Genomic DNA, 27,665 nt, shown 5'->3' with positions numbered 1-27,665 from the left:
AAAGGTATCTGCACTATCATGTTCATTGTATTATTATTCACAATAGTCAAAATACGGAAACAAACTAAATACCCATCAATGGATGCATGGATAAAGAAATTATGATACACACATATACACACATGTACACACACAGAGGAATATTACTTATTCATAAAGAAGAATGATATCTTGTCATTTGCAACAACATAATAGACCTCAAGGGCATTATACTAAGTGAAATAAGTCAGAGGAAGACAAAGACCATATGATCTCTCTTATATATGAAAGATTGTGTGTGTGTGTATATATTCATATGCATAAATCATAGGTGAATATAGAAATAGGTGAATTGTTTTTATTTGTTCTTAGTTTTAAAATATCAAACAAAATTAAAATTAAAAAATAAAATAGTATCACTTGAGATAATTACTCACAGTAGACAAAACAATAAATCCCCCAAAATATCTGTGTTCTAATACCTCAGAACCTGTGAATATATAACATAAAGTGAAAAAAGGTAATTAATGTTGCAGGTAGAATTCATATTGCTAATCTGCTGACCTTGAGATATGGAGATGTCTTGGTTTATCCAAGTGGGCCTGATCTAATCACATCAGTCCTTAAAGTGAAGAAGAGGCAAAAGTGCAGGTCAGAGAGATGACAGTGTGTGTAGGATGTAACACCTTTTGCTGTGTTTGAGGTGCATGAGTTTATACAAGAATCAGAAAGATGCCTTAAGGAGCTAACAGTGTCCTTCAGCTGACAGCCATCAAGGAAACAGTGACCTTAATCCTACAAACATAAAAAACTGAATTTTGTCATCAACCAAATCCAAAGAAATGGATTCTCCCCTGGATCCTTGGAACACAGCCCTGCAGACACCTTGAATTTAAAATGGTGACACCTACAACAGGTTTCATTAAGGTAATAATTTAAGACATGAAATTTGCGGAAATTGTTATAGAAGCAATTTAAAAAGCCACATTAGTTTTTTATTTATATTTGTTTCTTCACACTAATAAAAATAATCACATATAGAATAATTGACAAATTTATTTTATACAATTCTACTGCTGTTGTAGTGCTTTAGATGCAAAACCCTACTATCTGCATATATTTAATGTAAGTATAATTATGTTTTAATGAGAATTTAAGATGTTTTCAACTTACTTTCCTTAAATATAGGTTTATTGTCGTTAACATCAGAAAGTTTAATTAATACACTTGTTGTTCCAGACAGAGCTCCAGGCAGACCAATCATATCTTTGGCTTGAATAATTACCCAATACTCATCTTGCAGTTCTCTATCCATTTTAGAAGATATTCTTATAACTCCTTTAAAAATGTAATAAAACATAATTTATTATTTCATATTAATCATGGTATTCTCATAGTTAATTTCTTAAGAATTCAATCATACAATAATTCTTTTGACACATTTTAAGTCACTACAATATGCTAGACACTGTCTTGGAGAAAATAATAATAATATTAATTAACAATAATAATAACAACAATAAATGCCAACTCTGTCTAGAGTTTAAAGTAATCATCAGAATACTAAAAACACCAGTAAACCCTTAAGAAAATAAGTATGTTAATATAATCTGCAGGTAGAAAAGAAGAATATCTTATTTTTACCTCAAATTATTTTCTGCTATCTTCCCTAACATAATATTCATGTGCTACAATTAGCTTCTCCCTTTTTTAAACTTCTCCCTTAAATTTGAAGAAAGTTAATTGTAAGTAAATGTGTAAATTGCAAAACCAAATTTATGCAAAAAATATTGTGCACCTGTGATGTTAAAGTCTATTTTAAGTCATGATATATAAAGAAGGGTTTGTTTTTGACCAACAGTTATTCATAATCTACCAATAGAGATAAATATGTACACAGATTTTCAAACTCAAGATGGATCATAATAAATATCAACTTTCTACAAAACTAGTGAAAAAGTAATTAATTACCACTGAAAAAAATAAAACTAGGAGAAATTTAAGGTGGTGCATAGGACAGAGGATGTTGGCCTAAAAATTTGGGGAACACTAACACAAAGAAAGAGAATGGCCAGTTCTCAACTGTGTCTGGGAAAAGTGTTCATTAAAAGACTGTGAGATCTGTAAAATCACAAAAGGATAAATTGGACCATATTGTGATGGTATTTTAATTGTGGACTAAAGTGATTTACAAGTATAATCTGTTATATAAATCACTATAGAATACAGTGAATATATTAAACAGACACTGCTAATATCTCCCTATGTTTGACTCCAGAGAGAAATGGGTGTTGACTCCATAGAGAATTGGGTATCTCCTGTGGTTTTAGTTTAGTTTGCATTCTCCTGATTACTCCTGAGGTTAATCATTTTTATTAATCTTGTAGGCTTTTTGTATACCAAATTTTTGGCCAATTGTTTTAAATGTCTTTTAGTATGTTTTTAAATTGTTTTTTTTTCTTTTTCCAATTGATTTGTCATACTCTTTACATATGTTTTATATCATATAGACAGATTTTTTCTAGTGGTGTAGATTTGGAAAATTCAATCTCTGAAAGTTAGAAAAATCAGCTAAAAGCCTAAAAGGATTTAAATGTTTAAAAGTACAGCCCATTTATTTTTTGAAACATCAGGTGTACTGTACAACATGTTTATATACAGATTAATTTTTGCTCTGACATTTGCCTATGTAGAATCCTGTTGAATGGCACTTTTTTTTCATTCAGAAATACCTGTTGTTGGTTCAATGGAGAAATATGGTTGGCCTTGTAGTAAACTGTACAGGAGACGAGCATTATTACCACTGGCGGGATCATCAGCATCAGTTGCTGTCACCTGGATGACTAATGTTCCTCAAGAAAATATAAATAGTAACAAGAAATTAAGACTATGATATTATTGAACAGCGTGGTATTATTGAACAACACAGTTCTATATAGCATTCTCTTTTAAGCAAGCAAGTGGATGATATGCAATGAAAGAGGAGCCCTCCTTGTTCAGATTTATAAAACGAATATTATCCTATATAAACAAGAGAATATAGCCTCATGCAAAATAGCCCTAATTCCTATAGGCAATGTAGAATTTTAAACATGTAGATCTATGCTGTAATGAAATGTAACTATTAAATGATCCATTATAATGTATAATTCAGGGTCTTTCAAAGGTGTTGGCATTAGCGGAAGAATCAAAAGAGAATTGGAAGCAGTTTACTTTAAAAATTATATTGTGACCTATAACTAAAAAAAAGTCACAGAATGTTGATAAAATATTAATAAAAATCATTGAAATGTGCTTGAATTAGTATCAAGTTGAGGATGGGCATAATTATCTTCCCTGTTTAATTCCCTTCAATAAAATACTGATTTACTTTGAAAAATTCTTTTTTTATTAAGTACAAAACAAAATCTACTAGATATGACCTAAAGTGTTCTCAATAACAATCAATAAAACATAAGGTATTTGTACATTTAAACTTCATTCTTAACCATATTTCTTTAAAAGCATTTAGCTTTTAAATCATCTTCATGCAAACGTGGAATAGCATTATAGATCTTGTTGGAAATCCGTATTTACTGAAACATCATGGTTCTGTGTCAATAAGGATGGCAACATGAACATCAGAGTCAAGTAGCCTATGTGATTTTCTTTACAACTAGCATCATTAATATTTTCAATACAATCTAACTTTATAAGCGGAGACACTCAAAAAGGAAGCCCTTCTTTTCCTGCGTAATAAAATTGTTAACTTTTACTGTGGCTCTCAAATGTATGTTCTATTTGTTTTTTTGTCTTAGTATTTTGTTAGTTACTTAACACTTGTATACTGTATAACCACTCAAGATGTATTCACCTTAGTTTCAAGTGTTTTACCATACATTCCTTCCATTTGTGATAACATGGATGGAGCCTAAGGGCATTATGCTAAACAGAGATAGACAAAGATATCACTTATATATGGAATCTAGAAAAGATGAGCCCGTAGAAACAGAGGGTAAACTGCTGGTTAACAGGGGCTGGAGGTAAGAGAATTCAGTCAATGTTGATCAAAGCCTAGAAACTTGCAATTAGAAAATGAATAAGTTCTGGAGAGCTAATGCACAGTATGGCAATTATGGTCAACAATATTATATTGTATATTTCAAAGCTGCTAAGGGATTTGATCTTAAATACTCCCCCCTCCACAAAAGATATATGATGTGATGACAATGCTAGCTAATGCCAAGGTGGTAATTACATATTGTAATGTATAACACGATGTTATATGTAAATTATATCTCAATATAATAATAAATCAATAAAGAATCAACAAATAATAAATAGCATTTCTGTAGCAATTGTAGAGTCATTCTGAGGAAAGGATTCTTAGAGACCATCAATTCAATCAGTTTCTATTGGGCAAGAATTGTTCTTTTAACTACTCTCTTTGTACACATCCATTTACTTTTTGTATATTTCCTCTCTATGTCTCCATTTCACTTCTTTCTATAGGAGTGCATTTCTAGATTCCAGAACTACACTACCTGTATCTAGTTTCAGAAGCAATACTAAAAATCATTATATGATTAGTTGTTGATCAAAAGAAATTCTTAGTATTAAGACTTTAGACCTCCTTACCTAGTACTATACAAATTAGTACCAGGAAGATCATGAAAATACACTGACTCACAGATCACCCTGCACTTCATTTATAGAAAAACAAGTTACAAAGTCGGGTTTTTTTTTTCCCATTTTTTTCAAGGATATTTTTAATTGATGCTTTATTTACTTCTAAGCAGAATATACCTCTTCAATGTTCTAACGTGTCACTCCCTTGCTCTCTACTAAATGGAAAACCTAATGTAATATATTAATGAGTCACATAAAATAATTTCTCTGTGTGGAAAATCCAAATAGTCAAACTCTTAAGAAATTAAGTGGATAAAACAATATTATATTACAAATATTCACAATAAGTTTCTAATGTGAATTTGTTAAGTTAAATTTCTGGGAAATATTTATTATTTTCCCTTGTGAGATTTATGACTGTTTTAAATCGAAAGTAGAATTGAGATAATTCTACAGTGTTTTAATGGCAGCCAATTGTTAATGGACATTCATTAACTGTTAGTGATTTACTCCTTATATTTGTGTGTGTATGTGTGTAAGAGAGAGCATTTACACATGTCTATCCTATTATAAAGTTACCATGAAAGAAATATAAAATAAATTAAGATGATAAAAATATGCAACAGAATTTTAAAAAATTACGTATAGTTTTGCTTTTAATTCTTACTTATGGTTTGTAAATTATTGGTTGTAAAACTCAGAACTTAGCAATGTTCACTTCTTATATCCCTCTAATTATCTGACTTTGTTTTATTTTATTTAGCTTTTTCTTGTTTTTTAATTGACATCACAATTCATTAAATATAGGTTAAGCAACTTTAAATCCTTTTAGATATTTTCTAAAGGCTTTTCTAAAACAAAAAATCAAAAGACATAAGTAAATCTACATATTTTCCTCTTCAGTAACTTAAATACTACACAAATCTTTAAGAAACAGTCAAGTAACATAAACTGTAACAATAAACATCAGAGTAGTCAAGAATTACAAAACCCTTTGATATGATTTGTTTTATGTTTTCCATTTATGTTTTCCTTGTCATTTGTAAAAAAAATAAAAATCCACCTGTACATTCACTTGCAGTTGGGAACTGGCTATATATATACACAAAAGTGAAACAATCACTATAGGACCAATAATGTGTCCTTCAATGAAAAAAATAATTGTTCCACAGTCCCCTTCCCCCCTTATCCTATTACCAGTTAAATAGGTAAAGGGACACTTCATGGTTGAAAGAAACAAATGTTTGATTTCTACTCATTGTCATTCAAACATAAGTAACCCTTCCGTCATTTATCAGTAATCCCAGAGCTGCATTACTCATCTTTGAATCAAAATGAATGGCACAGGGAGGGTCTTTTCAAGCACCTTTCTAGGCTTACATAATCACTGCTTTTATGACATGATCTTTGTTTACTGTAAGAATCACTCTGAACAGTTTTATGGGAACTGTGGCTCCAGTCTCCTGGTCATCCCAGTCCCTAACAACACCCATCCATCATTATAAATTGAAGCTGATTCTAAAATATAGTGAATATTATCCTACACAAGAACATAATTAATACAGGCTAAGGTCAAACATACTTATTGAAATATTTTAAAATGTTTATTTTCATAGGAGAAAGCATTTAGAATTTTTGATTACTAAAATTTAAGGATCTTTTAAACGTAGAAAATGAACAAATATAATTTGTAACATTAATGGCTTAAAAAAGAAGAATAAAAAATTGTCATTAGATATATAAAACACATCTGAAAATATTCCATTTCTACTTGCAGTGAAAACTCAGAAAATTAGGGGGGAAAAGGCAGCTTTCTAATTCTGATAAAGGGCATTTTTAAACTTTGACAGCAATCATATTTAATTGTGAAGAGTTAGAACTTTTCCTTCTGAAGTAGTTAAAAAGTAAGAAGTTTATTACCACTGCTAATTTTTAAAGCATTGTATTGTACTTCCTAGAAAATGCAGTGAGGCAATGCCATGTATACCAAAATGAATGATTAAAGATTATGATGATGATAGACCAATGATACATATGTAATGGATGGATGGGTAGGTAGGTAGGTAGGTAGGTAGGTACATAAATATTGAAAACACTTTTAAAATTACAATAATTATTCAAAGGCAACAGTGTTTTTGTCAGAAAATCAAGAAGAATATACCTATAAGTTTTACCGGATAATTAGATTAGCAAGGTCCTAAGAAAAAAGATACACAAAAATCCATCGTTGTATATACCAGAAACATATATTTATAAATTATTTTAATTAAATGCATAATATATAACAAAAATACCCAAGTATATCTAAACAAAAATTATTAAAGACTTCTACAAAGAAACCAAATGGAAATTAATGATCAAAATGGATAAAAATACTGGGTTTATGAATTAGAGGACTACATCAGCATATATCAACAAATAGATCCATGATATAAATGCTATCCTAATAAAATCCTAGCAGGTTGTATTACTGGATAAATTTAAAAGATGATTATGAAATATGTATGGAAATGCAAAGGACCACGTATGGCCAAGATAATTTTGATGAACAATATCTGAAGGACTTGCACTAACGAGATAGCAAGTTTATGACACAACCACAGCAATAGACAATATAGCATTAGTCCCTGTAACAACAAAAGATAAAACTGACTAGAGATTCAAAAACAAAATCATACATATATGGAGAGCTCGTTCTTGCAATGGTGGCACAGTTGGGCATTGGAGAGTCGTTTCAATAAAAGCTGCAGGGTCAAATGGATATCTCCATCCATCTACACATTCATCTATCAGTTATTTCTCTTTTGATGTAGAATTTGGCACATGCTTGACACCATTCACAAAAATTGGTAGAAAATAAATTGTAGATATAAATTTGAAAGATACACAATAAAAATATAACAGAATAATGAAAATTCCATAAAATAGGAATTTTTTTGTATAACATCAGGGAGAAAAGAAAACAAAAGCCAACATTTATCAGGATTGAGTGACTGATAACCTGATATTTGTCCAATATCCAAATCCCTGTTTTTGTTTATTAGACATACTCATTTGTCAGCCTAGATGGGTTGCTCTTACACTATTGAAATGGCATTTAGTAGAATATTACCTTTCATGGTGCATTCCTCAACCAATGTATGAAGCATTGTACATGCTTCACATATGAACCAGCCTGTTTAGCCTCTTCATTTGTTTCATCAACACCTTATTGTGCTCTCACTAAAGCTGACAAAGTTGGTTTAACTACATTAGTGGATCAGAAATTAAAGTTTCTTTAAACTATGCTACTAATAAAGTTATTTCTAAAGGACAAATGACATATATGTACATTAAAGAAAAATGCTTCATATAGATTATTTTAACATTAAATCTATCACCAGACAGATATTTTTCACATGTATTTGCATTATTTAATCAGCTTCTTAGTTTAATTCTGTTTTTATGAACAGTGCCCTGGTTTATCATTAGCCCTCTTTCAATTTTAATCATGCCTTAAAAGGAGACATTTTACTCAATGCCCATATGTCTCATACACTATTTCTCACACCCCATGGAACTAGATGTTCCCCAAGTTTATTCTGGCTTATTATAATGCATCTACTAATAATGTTTTAAACAATAAAAAATCAGGGCCAACTGCTTTCCATACAAAATGCCAGAAAAGAAATAGGATTAAACATGGCTGTCCTGAGTAAAACTGGAGATCTTATCACTGTTAGTTCACAAAATCTTCCATATCTTCTTAGCTATAATCTGGATCTGGCCCCTCACAAGGAGAACAGGAGAAAACCAAAGAAAGAGGCAGTTTACTCTAGATTGGTAGATGGTAGCTGTATTGAGCAAGAGAACTGATTTTTGAGACTTGTTTTGGGTGGCTGTAAGATGACTAACTTTCAGGATCTGTCCACTAAGCCTTGAAAGTTATAGAGACCTTAATTAAGCTTCAGTCATATATACCATCCAAATAGCCTCAACACCGCATTTCTATCTCAAGTCTGGGTGCTTGTGGCAGCTTCTGGGAGAGAAGAACACTAGTGGAATCCACATTCCAAGGACGGGAGGGGGGGTAGGATACGCCAGACCAGGACCCAAATCTTCTCCTTTCTTGTAATTGTATATGTATTCTATTCCAGGGATATTCTGCTTCAACAGGTTCAGTTGCAGCAGCACAATGGGATTCCAGTGAGGAGTGAATAGTTTCCATTCACCTAGAGGTGTGAAGTGACTCACTCATCCTGGTGGGACATCTCATTGCAAAGTCTAGTAAATAACTCTTTTCCCAGGCATGATGGGGCTTGGTGTTCTCAGAAGCACAGAACAATAATTCAAGGTGCAGAATTGGGGCAGTTGATGATTTCCCTAAAATCCATACCTTTAGGGTACAGGCTGCCTCACCAGCATCCCCAGTCTGGCATATGGGGCAACAGACTCTACTGGTTGATCTTCCAAATCTATGAAACCCTGGGACAGTACTTTAGTCCACTGGGCCAAAGTGGTTTTACTTGTTAGTAATTTAATCTGCTGCTTTATATTTCATTTTTTTTCTTTTTACCAATCCTGCTTCTTATGCATTACCGAGGCAATGGAACCTCCATTTAAAATCAAATTCTTTAATCTGGCCTTGCATATCATGACCTTTGAAATGAGACCTTTGATCATGATCTACCCATATACAGTACTCAGTTTCTCGAAGACCCTAATAGTGGCAGCCTGGTTCACACAGTGACAAGGGGAAGCTGTTTCCACACAAAACTGGGCATGTTTAAAATTCTCACTGGGGGCCAATATAATCAATTTGCCAACCTGTCAACAATTGGAAACTCCATTGCGTGGCCACAGACTCCTTTGGCAGTTGCCTTGGGCATTGTTTAGAACACACATGACATGCTGTTACGGTATTGACCAAGTCACTGTCTTTCAAAGGCAATCTAGCATCCTTAGCAATAAGCCATCCTATCTGAAGTGTCCACTCTTTTTATTTGCTGTTATCTACTAAAAAGTCAGTTGCTAGGGTGCATACCCAAAATAGGGCATCAGCTTCTAAACTGTCTTTTGTTGACTGAAAGGTCCAAAAGTCAGCATGCATCTCTGAGTTGAGTCATTATAGCTTGATCAGAGATAGAAATGAAAAGAGAATATGTAATTAGACTCTTGCAATCTAAAGATCCTCTTAAATCAATTTGTATCTATCCAGTGAATGAACAAAAGTTTAACTACAAAAAATTATTCTCTTAGAATCATGCATAGTTTTTTTAAAGATTTTATATTTAAATAATGTTTACACACCCAATGTGAGGTGGAACTCCCAACCTAGAGATCAAGAGTGGCATGCTCTACTTACTGAAGCAGCCAGGAGCCCCTCAGAATCATGTCTTAATAAGAGAAATATCTCACTTTACTTGTTCCAATAATAAACATACAAATGTAATATTTAAGATAATAATCCTGGGTTCTATTATTACATTGATGGTTGATACTGTTTGCCTATATTACTGAGAGATTTACATAAATGCAAATTTAAAATCAGTTTTGTTTTTCTATATAGATTCTGAATTTTTAAAGCTATTTTTTGCAGAAGGACTTTATGAAACATTTAAGACAATATTTTACTTCACCCATTCTGTCTGTAATATTATATTGCAAAAGCTTATTATTAGGTAGGTAACATAAGATATAAACATACCAAATTCTTGAGAGGAAAATCATAGATTAGTAGTCTAGACTATGGGAACTGGAAACTGCAATTTGCCAGTATATGTCATTTGCTATGACTACAAGTTACAAAATTATAGTGAGATAATGGTATATTAATGTAAGATAAAATATTTATTACATGTAAGAAATTACATATAAATTCTACTTCCTGTGGCATTGTTAATAAGTGCTAAAACTTACAAAACTACATAAAATTTCTGAAGATCAAAAGCATTTTGACAGCATGAATAATGATTTCCCAAACATTAGACACAAACTCCCATCAAGAGTAAAACCTAATGTAAGAAGAGTGTAATTCCATCAATATTGATTTATATGGATTTTAATATTAACCACAAGTATACAGAGGACTGAATGATTCTCGCTTAAATGTTAGGTTTAATATTAGTAACAAAACTTTATTTAATGATATCTCATATTTCATACTGAATGCTTTATCTTCTTTCTAGTGATTATGGGTGGCATCCATAAATATGTAAAAGAGTGATAAATTTTGATATGCAGACTAATTTAGATATCGTGCAGGCAATAGAGAAGTCAGCAACCTGTGACAAGAACATTTTATATGTAAAGTTTCCATTCATTATAGAATACTAAATAAACACTGTATCTTAGTTTAATATATGTTTGAATGCCAAGATCTGAACTGCAGATTTCAAAATGATTCATTTATTTTAGTATGCAATTTTTTGTGTTAATTTCAGTGATAAAAATATTAAACAGGCTTTTCTTAGAATAAGATATAAATTTGTAATAGGAAAGCTATTTTTACATGCAGTTTTAGTGCAAGTACACTTTGGTTACTCTGAAGCAACTTTATTGAGAGAATGTTGAATTGTATAATGGTCAAGTTTAAAGAGGCTCAAATTAACTAATAGTATTTTGACCTAGGCTCTGAGTCCATGATTTTTCTGACATTAAAACAAATATATTAGGTAAATTGGTAAAATTATAATTTTCTGAGATCAAATTCATGATAAACATAAGGTTTTAATCCATGCATCTGCTCATTCTTTCACCCTGGAAACTTATTTTATCAGTTTGAGGATCATTATTATTTATTTACAGGGATGGATTGGCGCATCCCTCATATATATATATAGAGAGAGAGAGAGACTAAAGACAAGCAGAGGCATAGGCAGTGGAAGCAGACTCCTTGTGGGGAGCCCGAGCCCGATGTTGAAGTCGATCCCAGGACCCCAGGATCATGACCTGAGCCAAAGGCAGATGCTCAACCACTGAGCCACCCAGGCGCCCCCCTCCTGTGTTTATATTTGAAATGCAATTACTTTACAACCTAGAACTTGCAAGTGAAACTCAAGAAATATATTATATTTGCCCACTTGCCACCTTAAATGTGCAAAATATTCTTTTTGTTTTTACTGTCTACCATCTCCTGAAAATTAGGTCATTCTTATTATTCTTGTGTTACATTTTGACACCTCTACTTTTCATAATGTGAGAGAATTTAAGTCAAATAAATAGATTGTGTTTAAAACAGCAAACAATATGTTCAGAGAGAATTCAGAGAGTTTAATCCATCCCAATCTCAGTCACATTCAAGTCACATGTCTAAAGAAATAAGTTTCATCGAATATAATTTTCAAATTTGATGTATTTTAAGGATTTTTATTTTTCAGAGAAATATCTGCTCATGTTTATGCTTATTATAATTTATGGATTCAAAAAGTGACATCTAAATTTGCTTGTGTTTTTCATAAATTGAATTCAATCTCCCTTTTTAATAATGGGTGATATGTTATTTAGTGTTATTTGGTTATGAAAGTGAATTTCTTTTTCTTCAAGCCTCTTTGAGATTGCATTGATATATAGCATTGTGTAAGTTTAAGGTGTACAATGTGACGGTTAATACACACAAACATATTAAAAATGATTATCACAATAAAGTTAACATCCATCATTTCACATAATTAGAATTTTACCTTCTTGTGGTAAGAACTGTTAAGTTCTATTGTCTTAGTAACTTTCCAATATGTAATACAGTAATGTTAAGGAAATCATACCAAATATTTTACCTCCAGACCTTCATCATCTTATGACTAAAATTCTGTTCCCTTTGACCAACATTTCCTCATTTCCCCACCTCTCAGTCCCAGGAAACCACCATTTTACTCTGTTTCTATGAGTTTAACTATTTTTTAGTCCACATATAACTAAAATTTTACAGTATTTGTCTTTATCTGTCTTACTTATTTCACTTAGCTTAATGCCTTCAAGGTATGCCCATGTTGTCATCAATGGCAATATTTCATCATGTTTGATTTGCTTTTGTTGAACCATCCTTGCATCCTGGAGCTAAATCCCACTTGATCATGGTATGTGATCTTTTTAATGTGCTGTTGAATTGGGCTTCTTAGAATTTTGGTGATCATTTTTGCATTTATGTTCACAGGAGATATTGACCTGTAGTTTTTTTTGTGGTGTCCTTATCTGGTTTTGGTATCAGGGCAATGCCCACCTTACAAAATGATTAGGAAAAGTTTTATCCTCTTCACATTTTTGAAAGAGTTTGAGAAGGATTAATATTAATTCTTTAAAATATTTAGTAGAACCTACCAGTGAAGCCAATTAGTCCTGGACTTTTGTTTGTTGGGATGTTTTCAATTACTGTTTCAATCTTACTAGTAATCTGTCTGCTCTGATTTTCATGATTCATTCTCAGTAGGTTATATGTTTCTAGAAATTTAAATTTTCTAGAAGTTCTGCACTGGGAAATTTTAAAATTCAGGAATTACTATTCAGAGACTGCGTGCAACACTTCAGGTTACTCTGTGCCTCAACTCACACCCACAGACTCTCCCTGGATTTTATATCCACCAATATCCTCTGTTTATCTCTCATCCTTATCTATAGCTTCTCACCCATTCATGTACTCATTCTTTAACTCAATCATCACAAACTTCAGGCACTGTGTAACTCCTAGCCTATTCGATCTTATACTTTTTTGTGGAAAAGAGATAATTTTGTAATTCCAGACCAACAAGTGGAAAAACAATGCTTTATCCATTTGGATATTTGGTAGTTCTTGTTTTGAAAGTAATTGCATTTTTAATATAAATATACTCAGTAAAAGCCCACTGTTACTTGTAAATAAATATGTATTCAACAAGCAACAAGTAGTTCGTGCTTTTCTTGGTTTTCTCTTCTGATGACATCCTTAAATGGATATTCCTTTCAGTACTCTACCTAATTCTACTTCAAAGCACAGATTCAAATATAATAATTGGTAGTTGACTACAATATAATATAAAATATTTAAGACAACAGAGAATAAAATGTTCACACTTGTTGCTTTGTAAAGGATAAGATAGGTGGGTAGGGTATTTGGAAGCAAGATCAACACTGAAGACCTTACAAAATGGCAATGATATGGGAAGAGCATGAAAAGTTAACTATATATTCAGGTAAAACAATTCATATTATTCATTATATAAATATTGAGATTTAGGAAAACAGAAAAATCACATATAATATTGATTTCTTCAAAACAAAGTTTATAATTACAGGAATGCTTCATAGGGAAACCATCTACACCATAGTTTTCAGAGCAATGGGGTATTCCTCTATTTCTATATAAGATAACATTTCTAATAACAGCTGACTATTTTTCTGTTGGTCACTTCCGCCCATTGAAAGGAATAAAAAATGCTTGTTGATTTTAGTATGATTCCATACGTGGCCCAAAGCCGGAGGGCAGTCCTACAGGATGTACTTAATTACACAAGTTAACTAGGTTAATACATACATGAATCTTGAATTACAAAGCAAAGAGATCTGCGTTAGCCAAACACCAAATAGAACAAACCAATGTTTTGTGATCTTTGTTGAATCAACCCACAGTCCTGTGACTATACTCAATGCCATGATGCAAAAACTGTACTGCACATACTGCAATTCCTTTGTGGTTCAACTCTCCAACTATAAAAAATGGCTATTTTTCCCTTTTCTCTATCTAAAAATCTACCCCTTTTGCTCTCAATTATTACCTTTGTCTCATACCTAATGGATAGAAACACTTATTAACTGGTTATTATCAACCAAAGTGTTAACCTACCCAAATCTGTCTTCTCTACTATTGCTCTAGATTCCATGGGTCTTTCCCTTCTCAAAAATAGTTAGAGCTCTCTTATTTTGCTTCGAAAACAGTTTTCTTTTGGATCATTCCCTATAGTACATAACTGTGCTTTTAAACTTCTCATATTTTTAAATGATTAATGATAACAAAAAATCCTCTTTCTTTATCTCTCTCTACCCACATCTCTATGTTCTCCCTGTAGTATAACATCTTTTGAAATTGGCTAAATTCATTGTAACCTCCTCTTTTCCATCCATTCTTGCAACAGAATGAGCTCCAAAATATTGCAATTGCATAAATTCAAGTGAATGACTCTTACCAAAATCACTAGGAGCCTTCAGCTTGACAAAGCAAAAGCCACCACATTTTCTTGATTTTATTTAACCTCACAGCAGTATTCCATATGGTTGCAGGATGTCTTCCTTTGAAACATTTCTTCTCATGTCTTTCTTTTTCCCACATCACTGGCCAAGGTCAATCATCCTAATTTACCAGTCAATCCCCTTTTGCTTAACAGTTAACTCATCCTGCATGCTTTTTTTCTGCTTACATTCATTGCCATGTCTATATGGGAATCTCATATATTGCTATGCCTACATGTTTGCTATAGGACAATAACTCCCATATTAATATATGCAATCTTCCTGATACTGTATGGGAATATTTTCCTAGAACATAACATGACTGGACTCTTTGTAATCAACTTCAAATCAAATATCATCTCCTAAAATGTCTCCACTTCCTCCAGTCAGTTAATCATCATCATACCTCACCCATAATTAACTTTTATACATATAGTATCAAATATCAACTTATTTAAAATAGTTACTGTTTGTGTGATTTAACTAAAATATAAGTTTCGTACTAGCAATTATTTCCAAAGTTACAATTCAAAAATTTTTCTAGTAAATGTTAGGTCCATGTTGTATGCTGTCTAAGAGGAAGAAGAGTAGCATGAGGAAGTGAATGAGGAGGAGGGGGATGGAGTAGAAATAAGAAATATTTCATTGCCTAGTTACCAAATAGAACAATATTAACGTGTCATTTACATCTAATGATAATTGGTCCTGATATATATTCACAGCTGAATTTGTTTATGCCGCAAAGATCTATATTCTGAACACATGTAGAAAGATGTCTTTAAATTGCTTCTTGAAATGTTAATAAGAATCAGAAAAATATACAATACAATATACATTTTTAGATTTGGTGGCTAATAAATCAAATGTTTAGGTAAAGCAATTTTAAAGCATGCTAGCATAATTAAAAATGACCATTACTGAATAGAATTTATCACACTTAAGTAATTTTATGAAGTTAATTTTATTATATATTGTACTATCAAAATTTTCTGGCTCAATGATTGGACAAATTTTGCATAGCTACACCATAATTTCCTGTCTACTAGAAACACATTTTTTTTTATTTTCAGTGCTTTCAGTTCTTATGTCATATGGAAAGCACTTGTTTCTATATGCATTATATTTAAAATATCTATAAAAATAACATTGGAATTGAAAGGAACTTTGAAAGTAAATACAGTTGCACAGAGGTGTTCAACCACTTTGTTTTTAGTCTATATTCCATGATTTTGATGCATATAGTATTTGTGTCTTACAAATTGGCTTCTACTACTTGCACCTACATATTTTTCAGGTTGACCTTATGTGCCTTTTTTTAAGATGCAAAATTATATCTTGTTTTGGAAAATAAATTTTTGAAATGGAGAAACTAATAAATGACTAAGTGAAAGAATTTTATAAATCACTAAAACATACATGTTTAACGCTTTTTTTTTAAGATTATTTATTTATTTATTCAGGAGAGACACAGAGAGAGAGGCAGAGACCCAGGCAGAGGGAGGAGCAGGCTCCATGCAGGGAGCTGGACTTGGGACTCAATCCTGGGTCTCCAGGATCACACCCTGGGGTGCAGGCGGCACTAAACCGCTGTGCCACCAGGGCTGCCCTGTTTAATGCTTTTTTATTGCCTTGAAGACAAGTATTTTGAGAAGACAAATAATGTATTAATATATAGTACCATCGTTTATAAGATTTAAATGATAGTCTGATTTTTAAATTATTTTACTTAACACATTTGTAGAAGGAAGTACAAGTGGTAAATAATTAAATAATTCACTTCCAAAACATAAGCTCAAAATTCTAAATCTGTTGTCATTGTTAATATATCTTTGATGTAAATTAATATGCAATACCTTCTGGAGACATCTCTGGTACAATGGCCTCATAAGGTTCATCTAGGAATTTTGGTTCATTGTCATTGATATCCGAAACTCTGATGACAAACTCAGACTCAGGTTCCACAGCCCTTCCAGTAGTGCTGTCTATTACCTGGGCTCTTAGAGTGTAGAGGGATCGTTCCTCTCTATCAAGCTTCTGGATGGCATATATGTCACCTGTTCTCTCATCAATGACAAAAATACTTCCAGCTCCAGCTCCCAAAAGCTTGTACTGGAAAGAGTTGTTTCCATTGTCTAGATCAGATCTTAGCTGCAAGTACAAAGAGGGATAATTTAGTTTCCAGACATGTTAAATGGACAAATCAATTTTAACGATTTTATTTTCATGTCTTTTAATTTTTCCCCAAGTTAATAACTCCATATAATTCCCACAGTATATTAAATCAGGTAAAATATTAATTTTAAGATTAAATCTTATCATCAGGCATATGAGTCTGAAATTTCAATGTAAATCATTATACAAATTTATTACTGTAAATAGATTATTCTAATTAGACACTACAATAATTGAAAAACAAAGTACCTTACATAAATTATGCACGACAAAGTTGTTTCATGTTTATTCTTAGTCACTGAAACCATACTCTCAAATATTTGTATTAGATTGGGACCTAGAGACAGATAGGATAAATTTAAACAATGATGTTCTGTCTCTAGGCTAAAAACACATAGGAAATATGAAAATATTACCAAGAAAATAGGGAGCATGTTGAGAAGATAAGAAGAGCCTCAGTCATCCATGTTAGCATTTATAAGATGCCATAAAATCTACAAGTTGCTTTATATGTGATTTTCCAATTAATCCTTATTACATCATGAGAAATATATTATTGATATAATCATTTATACAGAGAGAGACTGAAATTTTTTAAAACTTTCACAGAGTCATGATATTTGCATAGGTTTATGGTTTGGACAACAGAGGCCCTAACCCCAGAGTCTCTACTGCTCTGAGTTTTGCCAAATTAGATCTCTTTCTTTCCAACATATTCTATTCAATTCTCAAATATATCTTTTCTTCTTGTGCCCTCACTATTTTTATTTTTTACTATTTTTTTTAAAAGCAAAGCAAATTTGTTCATTCATAGTGTTAATGGAATTTTGAATATTATATATAAAAACAAGGGTTATTATGATACAGGTAGCATTGGTTGGCTGGTTTTTCATATCTAAATTGGTTTTCCATAAAGAGAAGTATGCCATGATCCTCTAATTCTTGTGAATACACAATTTTCTTGATTCATAATTTATGAATATGTCCTTCTTCAAAGTAAGAGCTTCTCTGAAAATTTACAAAGGTAATCAAAGACCTACAGTCTTAAATAAATTCATAACTTTTTTGATAGCTCAAGGTACAACAGACCAATTAATACATTTCTATGTGATTTGATAGAACATTTGAAGACATCTAAAACAACTTATTTTAATAATATGTTGAATAAAACTGCTATTCATTGAAAGAAACAGATTGGGAATAATAATAAAGAGATAATAAAAGAGCTATAGCTCTTTTAATTTGATAATTCTTCATTACTCATAGTAAAAAAAAGAAATTTCTACAAATTTCTAATAATATATTAAGGGAAACAAATGTCCCTTCCAATAAGTATATCAAACGAAAGTCAAGTTATGGCTTATGTTTTTCAAATATAATTTTGATTATGGTATAAAAATTTCATTCAATATTAGAATGATGATAAATCAAGTTTAGTAATGAATAAATGTATTCCAAGTATATGCACAGTATAATGTTCATAGATCAGTGAACTTAATCTTTTTAGGACTCAGATTTAAGGCAATATATATATATATGTGTGTATATATACATATATACATTAACTTACTTTTTAAACACGAGCCACTTAATGTCACAAAACACATAAGTTAAACACATTTTAATTTCACAAATTCTGTATTAATGATATTTTCTATATTTCTATTCAAAAATATTTTTTTCAACTAGGCAATTAACTATTGATTTGGCAAGTCAATATGCCTTTTTTTTTTTTTAACTGTGCTTTGCAAACTTAATCTCTGTTAACATATAGTTCAAAAAGAAAGTCATCTTGGACACATTAGCTACATTTTTATTTTTACCAGTTCTTTAATTACAACACCTAAATATTCATTATTACTCTCTTTTAAACCAGCTATCTGTATGTTATTTAAGACTGATGACATTGTTTCAGGGGAAACCATCTGTTAGGATATTTTCCTAAGTATTTTTACAGAATGAAAGAAATAGGCAAAACCAATCACTCTGTGAAAGGAAGAAAACAGGAGATGTGCCCGGAGCACAAAAACAAAAACTGGAAAATGTGACAGTCAGCCAGGGAGGTAGTCTCTGCTCTGATTGTATTGATGCACTTCCCTGGAGAGCCTTATTCACTAGAAGCCACCAGGCTCTGTTAGTCTGTCACCCCGCTCATTGATGGGAGAGCAGATGGTGCTCTGTGGAGTTCACGGTAAATGTGGCTACAGAGACTCAGTTCACTAGCAAACACTTAACTATGGACCTCATTTGTGCCACCCTGCCTCTGATTTACCTGCAGTCATCTTAGAGAATAAAAAGATGAGAAATATGACTCATAGCAGGCACACATACATATACAAAGGTTTGAAATCTGTTTGCCTAAGATCCTCATCTAAGCCTTCAGTGGAACATACATGTGTACATTTGCTGGATGGGATAGATGAACTCCTTTGGAATGTGGACATCACACTAACACGGTGGCTTTCCTGAAAGGGCTAGGAAATGGGAGTTAATGAATTTTGAGTGCTTCACCCTTTGGGCCCAATTAAATTTTAGTGCCAGTTAATTAGCGGTTAAACTTATTTCAGATCATTCATCTAGAGAAAGATCCTCACAGAAAAGGACATGGAATTGTAATTACCTCTGTTTAAGGAAAATTGAATAATAATAAAAACCAAAAACATAAATAGGAGATTCTCTATCTCACTAAGGAAATTTAAAATATGTATTTAAAAAAATATATATATATTCTTACAAGAAAGTAAAGATAATTATTCTTTATACTTCATAATCAAATGAAGTGTGTAGGCTCTTGAAGCTACTTAGCTGTAAAGGATTTGGTATTAATCTGCTTCATGAAAAATTAATGATGGGTAAATCAACACCTACTGAGCATAATAGAAAATCAGGCTAAATACTGTTGGTAAATGTTATTATTCTCAGTGTGGTTGCTTTGATCCATTACCAAAAATAACACCATCAAATTTCCAGATGCTGATAAATACGGGCTGTATTTCCATGTGAGAGACAAAGGTGAAATTTGAAAATCAGAGCTTTTCTTCTTCCTCACATTTTGCAAATATTTTACATGCTTGAAAATCTGAAACATTTAATTAGGCCCATGTCTGAAGCTTTCTAAGGGTTCCCCTGAGGAAATGTAGAATTCATCCAATGCCCTAAAACTTCCTCAACCCATTCATTTAGAGTTATATAATGTTATTTCCTGTAACACCTTCATAAAATCAGTACCTGACCAATGTGATAATCAGTCTTATTCATTTCCTCTGGTACAAAAAACTGGTTCCACATCCAACCACGCTTCACTCTTAAATGAGAACCCGCTTGGTGCTTAACTTCTTCTGTTTTAGAGCTTTCTGACGCTGTAAAGCAAGGCCATATGAGAGGAATTCCCAACATTAAAGGTAGCAGGAAGCAATAATTCATTCTGCTTTTTTTTATTCCAACTGGTATTCTTCAGAGGAAAAAGTAGTTGCAAACAAAAATTGTATGTTTCTTTGAATCTTTTTAAGTCTTAGGTATCTTTCATAGTCCTAAAGAACAGGAAACAAAACAAAATTTTACATTTAAAAATAACATTTTCTTACATAATTGCCAAAGAAGGGGTACAACTTTTGCAATCATAAAAAAGGAATATACATTTATCCTCCAATTAAGCTAGTTGTATTTTGTAGCTCAGCAATAATTTGAATTGTATAATTGGAAACTTCTAGTCAAGTCTTGTCCATTTTAAGCTGTAGCCATAAATCTGCCTGAAGGTTGAAAAGTTGGTCTGGCAATCTCCTTGATTGATAGCTGACACTGAGATAGATTTTTCTTTTCCTTTAATTTAACCTGCTTACTTCTTCCATTCTATCTCTGTAAAACTCAATAGTCAGTCCAAAGGAAAAAATGTGACCTTTCTCCTTTTTTAAATAACAATAAATTTCCTAATCCAATTTCCCAATTTATATTATTTTTATCTAGTATTAAATAGACAAAATGACAATTCAGTTTGAAACCTGGGGGATTTATAATCAGTTATACTGATGTTATAAAACACACTGTGAATAGAAAGCCCATGTAAGATATTTACCATTTTATATTATGAAACATATGAATAGAAATGCTTTTCATCTAACAAAGAGATGATACTATTTTTAGGAAATAAATGCAAAATATAGTGCCTGGGAAAAAATGGCTGATCATTTATAATATATAAGATGGAGATAAAAGATATCTTCTATTATTGAAATCTTAAAAGAGAAACTTCAACCGCTGAATTTTACATGTAAAACTTTCCATTTATCTGATATTGATCATGCCAACTCTCTTTGAAATGATCGGTAATTCTCCCCCTTATAGGAAATTGAATAGCTTTGCATTTAACACACTGACTTAGCACTTCCATATAATCAAATTGGATTTGTTTGTTTGGGACTTATGAAGAAAAATAATTTTGTCAGATCTACGATGTAGTTTAATACTACATAATCGACAGAAAAGCCAGATCCCTGTTACTGTTAGTTTTCTCTACAATCTCACGTTGAATCTTCTCCACGTATTTTTGAACAACCTCCAAGAGATATTTTAGGTCTTTGACTCTTGTTAGAAAGAGTCATTAAAAATACCTAAATAAGAAAGGACACATTGTCATAAATCAGGATTCCATGGTATCTCTGAGTTCCTGCAAGGAAGACCATGAGGAAATTCAACTGAGGTGAAAATTGAAGATGAATCTCATCTTTATGTTGAGAGTTTGAAATTCAAATAATGTCTGTTGCTTAGAAATTGCTAAAATATACCTTTGATAGTAAATATTGAAAATATTCAAAATAAGTTCAGTTTTCTAAGGAGAAAGCTATTTTGTATAAATATGTAAAACAAAAAATAAACATGTAAAACTCTCACTAACAGTAGTATAAAGTATAATTATAATGTTGGGTAATGCATTTGTGTCATTTTCTATTATGATATTTTCATTCATCTAGAAAAGAAGTGAGGAGTTTTAGGGAAGATATTGCTCTAGATTAAAAGATATTTTAAACATACAAGAACAAGTATAAAATCAGAACATTGTCTAGAACTTAATTTGTACAAATTTATTTTTATATTTATATTTTTTCATGAATTTGTAAAGTTCCAATATGGTGATTCAGTATCTTGAGATGATAGAAAATATTATGGATTTTGTTAGTTACAGAAGTTTCTTTGTGGTTATATAAGTTACATACCCTACTTTTGGTCATGTATACTGAAGCATGTTGGTATTGGAAATAACATGACATCTAGAATTTTTTTAAAAACATTTCAGAAACAGTAGGAACCATGAGGCAAAGGCTTGATAATTAATTTTTGAAATTGGGTCATGAGCACTTGCATAGCTATTATTTTATTCTTCCCCTGTGTTTAAAATTTATAAATTTTAAATTTATAAATTATAACAAAAATAGCAATTTATTCTGTATTTTTCAAATCACCATGGTGGACAAAAATAATTAAATAGTTTAATATCAACTATTGATGAGAACACACAAAAAAACAGAACCCCTATACAATGCTGATGAAATTGAAAATTTGAACAATCATTTTGAGGAATAGTTTTGCCAAATCTACTAAATTTAAAAATTAGTTGAATCTATAAACTAACAGCTAATTTTTTACTGCTTTATACCTAGAGAAAGTTTCACATTTGTCCCCGTGAGGCAAATATAAATTCGGTAATTTGGAAACTATATATGGAAAAATAAAGTTCAAATCAGAGTACTATAGGATACCAATTATAAAATGTCTCAAAACTATAAGATGGTGCCATATAAAACTTTTGTCATCATAGATTCTGTAAAGTAAGTCTAGGAAAAGAAAAATGATATACAAAATTTATTATGGTAATTACCATGTTAGTAGGGAGAGAAAATGGCTTAAAGATTGAAGTTTGGAAATATCTGTCACATTTTTCTCCCTCTAAACAATCTCAAGTAAATATGCCAGATAATAACACTCATTAAATCCGAGTGATTTTTCTACCATATGTTAGATTTTTTTCAGAATAAGCATATAACTGAAATATTTTACAATTAAATTTAAAATTAAAAGTTAAACTATCATTATTTTACAATCCTAAATCATTACAAAGCAGATAGGAGTATCCTTTTATTTGAATACACAAACAAAAATGGTAGAAGTAGGTATGTCTAAATTCTGAAATATTATGGCTTTGTTTATACTCTTCTAGATGCCAAATTGTCTATAATGGTCATACATTTCAGGGGAAGGGAAAAAATGTTTCAAATAATGGTCCACTTCTGATTGAAGAGTGTTGACAGCTGTCAGCAGTGCCAGACTGAGAAATATTCAGGCAGAGTCTGAGCTAATAAGGAAAAATGCTATCAATTAGTCTAAAAAGGGCCCTAGAAAAAAAAAAAAGCAATGGCATTTCCACCCTGCATCTGCAATCCTGGTTATGTTTTCCAGTTAGATGAATTGAATGTATGGATATAAGCATGCAAAATATTTCAATATGGAAAAAATGCTAACAGTGTGTCTCATGTTAATTTGTTTAGATTTAACCTCATTGCCAATAACTAGCCATATTTAAAAATATTAAATAAAATATAGAGTGCACTATATTTAATTGCATATTTTGAAAATATATATTTCAAGATACTTAACATACAAAAATTAAGTGACATTTCTATTAACACAAAATTACAAAATAATATTTGAATAACACTATTATAAAATGCATCAAAGGGATCCCTGGGTGGTGCAGCGGTTTGGCGCCTGCCTTTGGCCCAGGGCGCGATCCTGGAGACCTAGGATCGAATCCCACGTCGGGCTCCCGGTGCATGGAGCCTGCTTCTCCCTCTGCTTATGTCTCTGCCTCTCTCTCTCTCTGTGTGACTATCATAAATAAATAAATATTTTTAAAAAATGCATCAAGATATTATATCCAAATAGGATTATATAATTTTAATATTAGAAAATGTATTGTCTGTAATGTATTACCTTCACATATGAAGAAATTTATATTGAGGCATATTAAGTGATCTGTCTAGTAACAAATAGATATTTACCAGTAGAAGTAAGACTGGAAATACAGACTTAAGGGCATGGAATATATGCTGTGTTTTACTGAATGGAAGAAAGAAAACATGTAGATATCTAACTACATGCATGATATCTGTCACTGATAGTTCACCTTATTTAGATGGATTAAATACATAGAAATTGCACTTTAATGTCTGAACCAGTCTTGAAAGTAGACATAATAAAATGTTTTCTATTATCTCCTTTTAGAACATTTTCTCCCCTTGTTCTAAAGATTCTTGAGGTCAAATACAGGGAAGAAAAAGTCAGAATGGTGGATTTGGTGTCTGTATGGAGGAAGATAAAAGTTGAAGCTAGGAAAACATGGATGGGATAAATATAGAAACTTAATCCTATTTGTGATCTTTTTAAAAATCAAGTGAAACTTGGCATCCTCATAGAGTGACACCATACATAAAGGCTTTTAAATGGCTTTCTCAGAATCGCTAATAGGAAATATAGAAAGAAATGTGCGTGGATATAGCTTGCATACATAAGTGAGAAGAAACAATATTTCTGGACTAAAATTTGTAATAAACCATGTGCCAACTCGTTCTCTGTAGACATAGAATGCAAAACAATCTTTCTCTATCCCATTTATAAACTCTCGTTAAACATATATTTTACATATTTACTGGCACAAATGATAGCATTGTGCTACCACTAAAGCAATATAAAGTCAGAATCCCTGTGTAAAAGCCTCTCAAGTCCCCTCTGGCATTACAGCCTTCCCTACTCACTGTGAGAGGTCCTAAGATGTGGAGTAAAAAGTGCCATTTCATCCCTGAGCTGGCTAGTGTGAACTCTGTTCTCAGCGGTGGAGAGGACTGTGGATTAATAAGCACTGTATTCAGTGCTAAGCATTGACAAAATTGAGCCTGAATGTGAAAATATTCCCGAATGAGAAGAGACAGGTTCCAGTTGATGAAACACCCACTGGCAAAATATCACTTTAAAAAATCTGGTATCCCACTATTTTCCGCCTTCCACAAGTTACCAAAACACGATTTCTCATTATTTCAAGGCTAAATCACTACCTGCTTCTGCACTGAAGATTTGCCTAAAATGCTTTTTGGATAGTATCCTTCATTATACGTTGCCAATGCAATTAATCTGTATAGGAGTTAATTATATCTTTGCCACTTTAGTAATGATGATTTTAATTTGGCCATTGCATGTCCACACACTATTTCTTACCTTATTTTTCCTGTGTGATTGCAGTCAAACCTGTAAAATATTTTCTTTAGCAAAATCTTTTGCTCTTAATGTTCTTGTAAAAATAAATAACATAGAAAAAGAAAGCAAAAAAAAAAAAAGAAAAAGAAAGCAATAATTTATTTCTAATATCTAAAGTATTCTAACATCACTTCATCATTCCAGGAGGTAAATCCAGATATATTTATCCACGCTTTTAGTTTCACTGTATAACTTAAACACGCCAGGAATTCCCTGAACACTTTAAAACTATTCTTTTGGAGAGACACAGAAAACTGGTCTTACAATTAACAAAGAAACAAGTGAATAAAAACAAATTTCAAAATTCGTATTAACATAATGTTACTCAGCCATTAAGTGTGGTGTTGTAAAGGCACTTAATGTTATAGGAATATGGCTGTAACACTTTGTTAGGTGAAAGAAATAAATACAAAGAAAATGATTCTACTAATTTAGAAAAAAACAAAAAGTTGACAAATGCAGAGAAGGCCTGAAAGAGGATGCCCTCAAATGCAGATACCTGCATCGAGAAATTCTAAATGAATTAAAATTTTCCTCATCTAAATTACATGTTTTAATATTTAATACATGTCTACACATAATTATATAAAAATTATCAAACTATTTTATGAAAGCAAAGTTTATTTAGTACCATAGTGAAGATCAAGAGATCACTACTAACTACCTCTCTGGGGTTACCCTCCCAAATTTGTTGAGATGAAATGTTCCATAGGCAGCTTGGTGGAGTGAGGGGTCACGGAAGAACTGCCACCCACTAGCTGTATGATCTAACAAAAGGTTTGACCTCTGGGTACCTACTCATTTCATTTGAAAAATGAGGTTAGCATTGGTGCCTATCCCATGGAATTATCTTATTAAATGAGTTAATGTGCCTAGATACTGTCTGACACACATTAAGTGTTAAGTAAGTGTTTTGAACTACGCAAAAATAGCTACCTATAAGTGCAGGGGGGAGATCTAATGACTTATTTCTAAACTTTAAATATTCAGCTACTGTTATTTCTTCAAACAACACACATATTAAAAAAGACTTTTTAAATAACTACTACAAATAGTGTAGGATACATGTCCCCTAATGCATGTGTTCCACACGTATTTTCAAATGATTTAAATGTCATTTTTTTCTAGCATGACTATGTGACTATGACAAATAAACATTGTCATGCTTGAAATAATATGTGATATTGCATGGACGTATATAGGCTGAAAATGATCCCAGTGTGACTCAGAACAATTATGCTTTCAAAGAAGACTAATTATGACTTAAGGGATGAAAAATATTATAATCTATGCACTTATACAGTTTGTAACTGAATCTAATTATGAATTGTCTTTTCTATGACCTCCTCTTGGTTACATAAAGATAATTATTCCATCTGTGAAAACTTATAAAAATATAATATATTCTGGAAGGCTTTGGAAAGCTAAAACTAAGCTCAACTAAGGAGCTTCTCACAGAGAAAAACAGATGGCAATTAATATAACGTCTCCATCTTTAGAAAACTGTGAGTGGCTTGGTCAAAATGATGTATCAAAAGACTAATAATTTGCAATGGTCGGGAAGTTCTAAAGCTTGGGGAATAAAGGAAAACTCTCAAAATTATGGTTTCTAAAATTCTACTTAAAAGTAAGGTAAAACATTTCTCTTTGTCAATATATTTTTTATATTTTTAAGTATTTTAAGAATTCTAGTTAGTTAACATATACTGTAGTATTGATTTCAGGAGTAGAATTTAGTGATTCATCGCTTACATATAACACTTAATGCACATCCCAACAACTGCCCTCCTAAATGCCTATCCCCCATCTAGCCCATGCACCACCTACCTCCCCTCCAGCAATCCTCAGTTTGTTCTTTACTCAAACAAGCACATCTAACTTCTGATATCAAGATCCAAATGTGTGAAGCAAGCAAATTTTATAAAACTTCAGTGTGAAACAAATAGTAAAATGCAGCTCTTGGAGCTGTGAGTGGTTAAATTATTACAGGGGAAGTATTTAGGGATTCTTTTCTCTCTTAATTCAAGGAGTTATATATTTCTAAAAGGAAAAAAAGTGGAGGTTTTGAAATGTCTCTTAAAAGTCCTCTTTTATCCCATAAGTCCCTTTATAATTACTGTTAGAGCAGTGGCATGGGTGGGTTGGTGACAGGTTACAGACTAACTTCAAAGTCTAATTTTTTTATGTTATAGACAATGCCTCAAAGGGTACTGTATATTTGTGTAAATCCATTTAAAACCTTGTGGGATCCCTGGGTGGTGCAGCGGTTTAGCGCCTGCCTTTGGCCCAGGGCGCAATCCTGGAGACCCGGGATCGAGTCCCACGTCGGGCTCCCGGTGCATGGGGCCTGCTTCTCCCTCTGCCTATGTCTCTGCCTCTCTCTCTCTGTGTGTGTGTGTGTGACTATCATAAGTAAATAAAAATTTAAA

The 27,665-nt window shown here is 32.0% G+C and overlaps 1 protein-coding gene across 2 annotated transcripts in view; it reads right to left on the bottom strand.

The window, feature by feature from the left end:
* Positions 1-27,665, bottom strand: part of CDH19 (cadherin 19) — a 94,396-nt gene that overhangs the window by 50,738 nt on the left and 15,993 nt on the right. The window contains exons 2-5 of one of the 2 annotated variants that reach the window (XM_077886541.1): positions 20,164-20,465; positions 16,617-16,911; positions 2,712-2,822; positions 1,153-1,317 (exon numbers count right to left, since the gene is read on the bottom strand). In XM_077886541.1, coding sequence (XP_077742667.1) covers positions 1,153-1,317; positions 2,712-2,822; positions 16,617-16,911; positions 20,164-20,358 — 766 coding nt within the window. In that variant the 5' untranslated portion in view covers positions 20,359-20,465. Of the gene's footprint in view, positions 1-1,152; positions 1,318-2,711; positions 2,832-16,616; positions 16,912-20,163; positions 20,466-27,665 lie in introns of both variants that reach the window. The other variant, XM_077886525.1, reaches the window with a different exon arrangement.

This window comes from Canis aureus, chromosome 1 (assembly GCF_053574225.1).
Source record: "Canis aureus isolate CA01 chromosome 1, VMU_Caureus_v.1.0, whole genome shotgun sequence".
NCBI lineage: Eukaryota > Metazoa > Chordata > Mammalia > Carnivora > Canidae > Canis > Canis aureus.
This window is presented reverse-complemented; position numbering and strand designations above follow the sequence as displayed.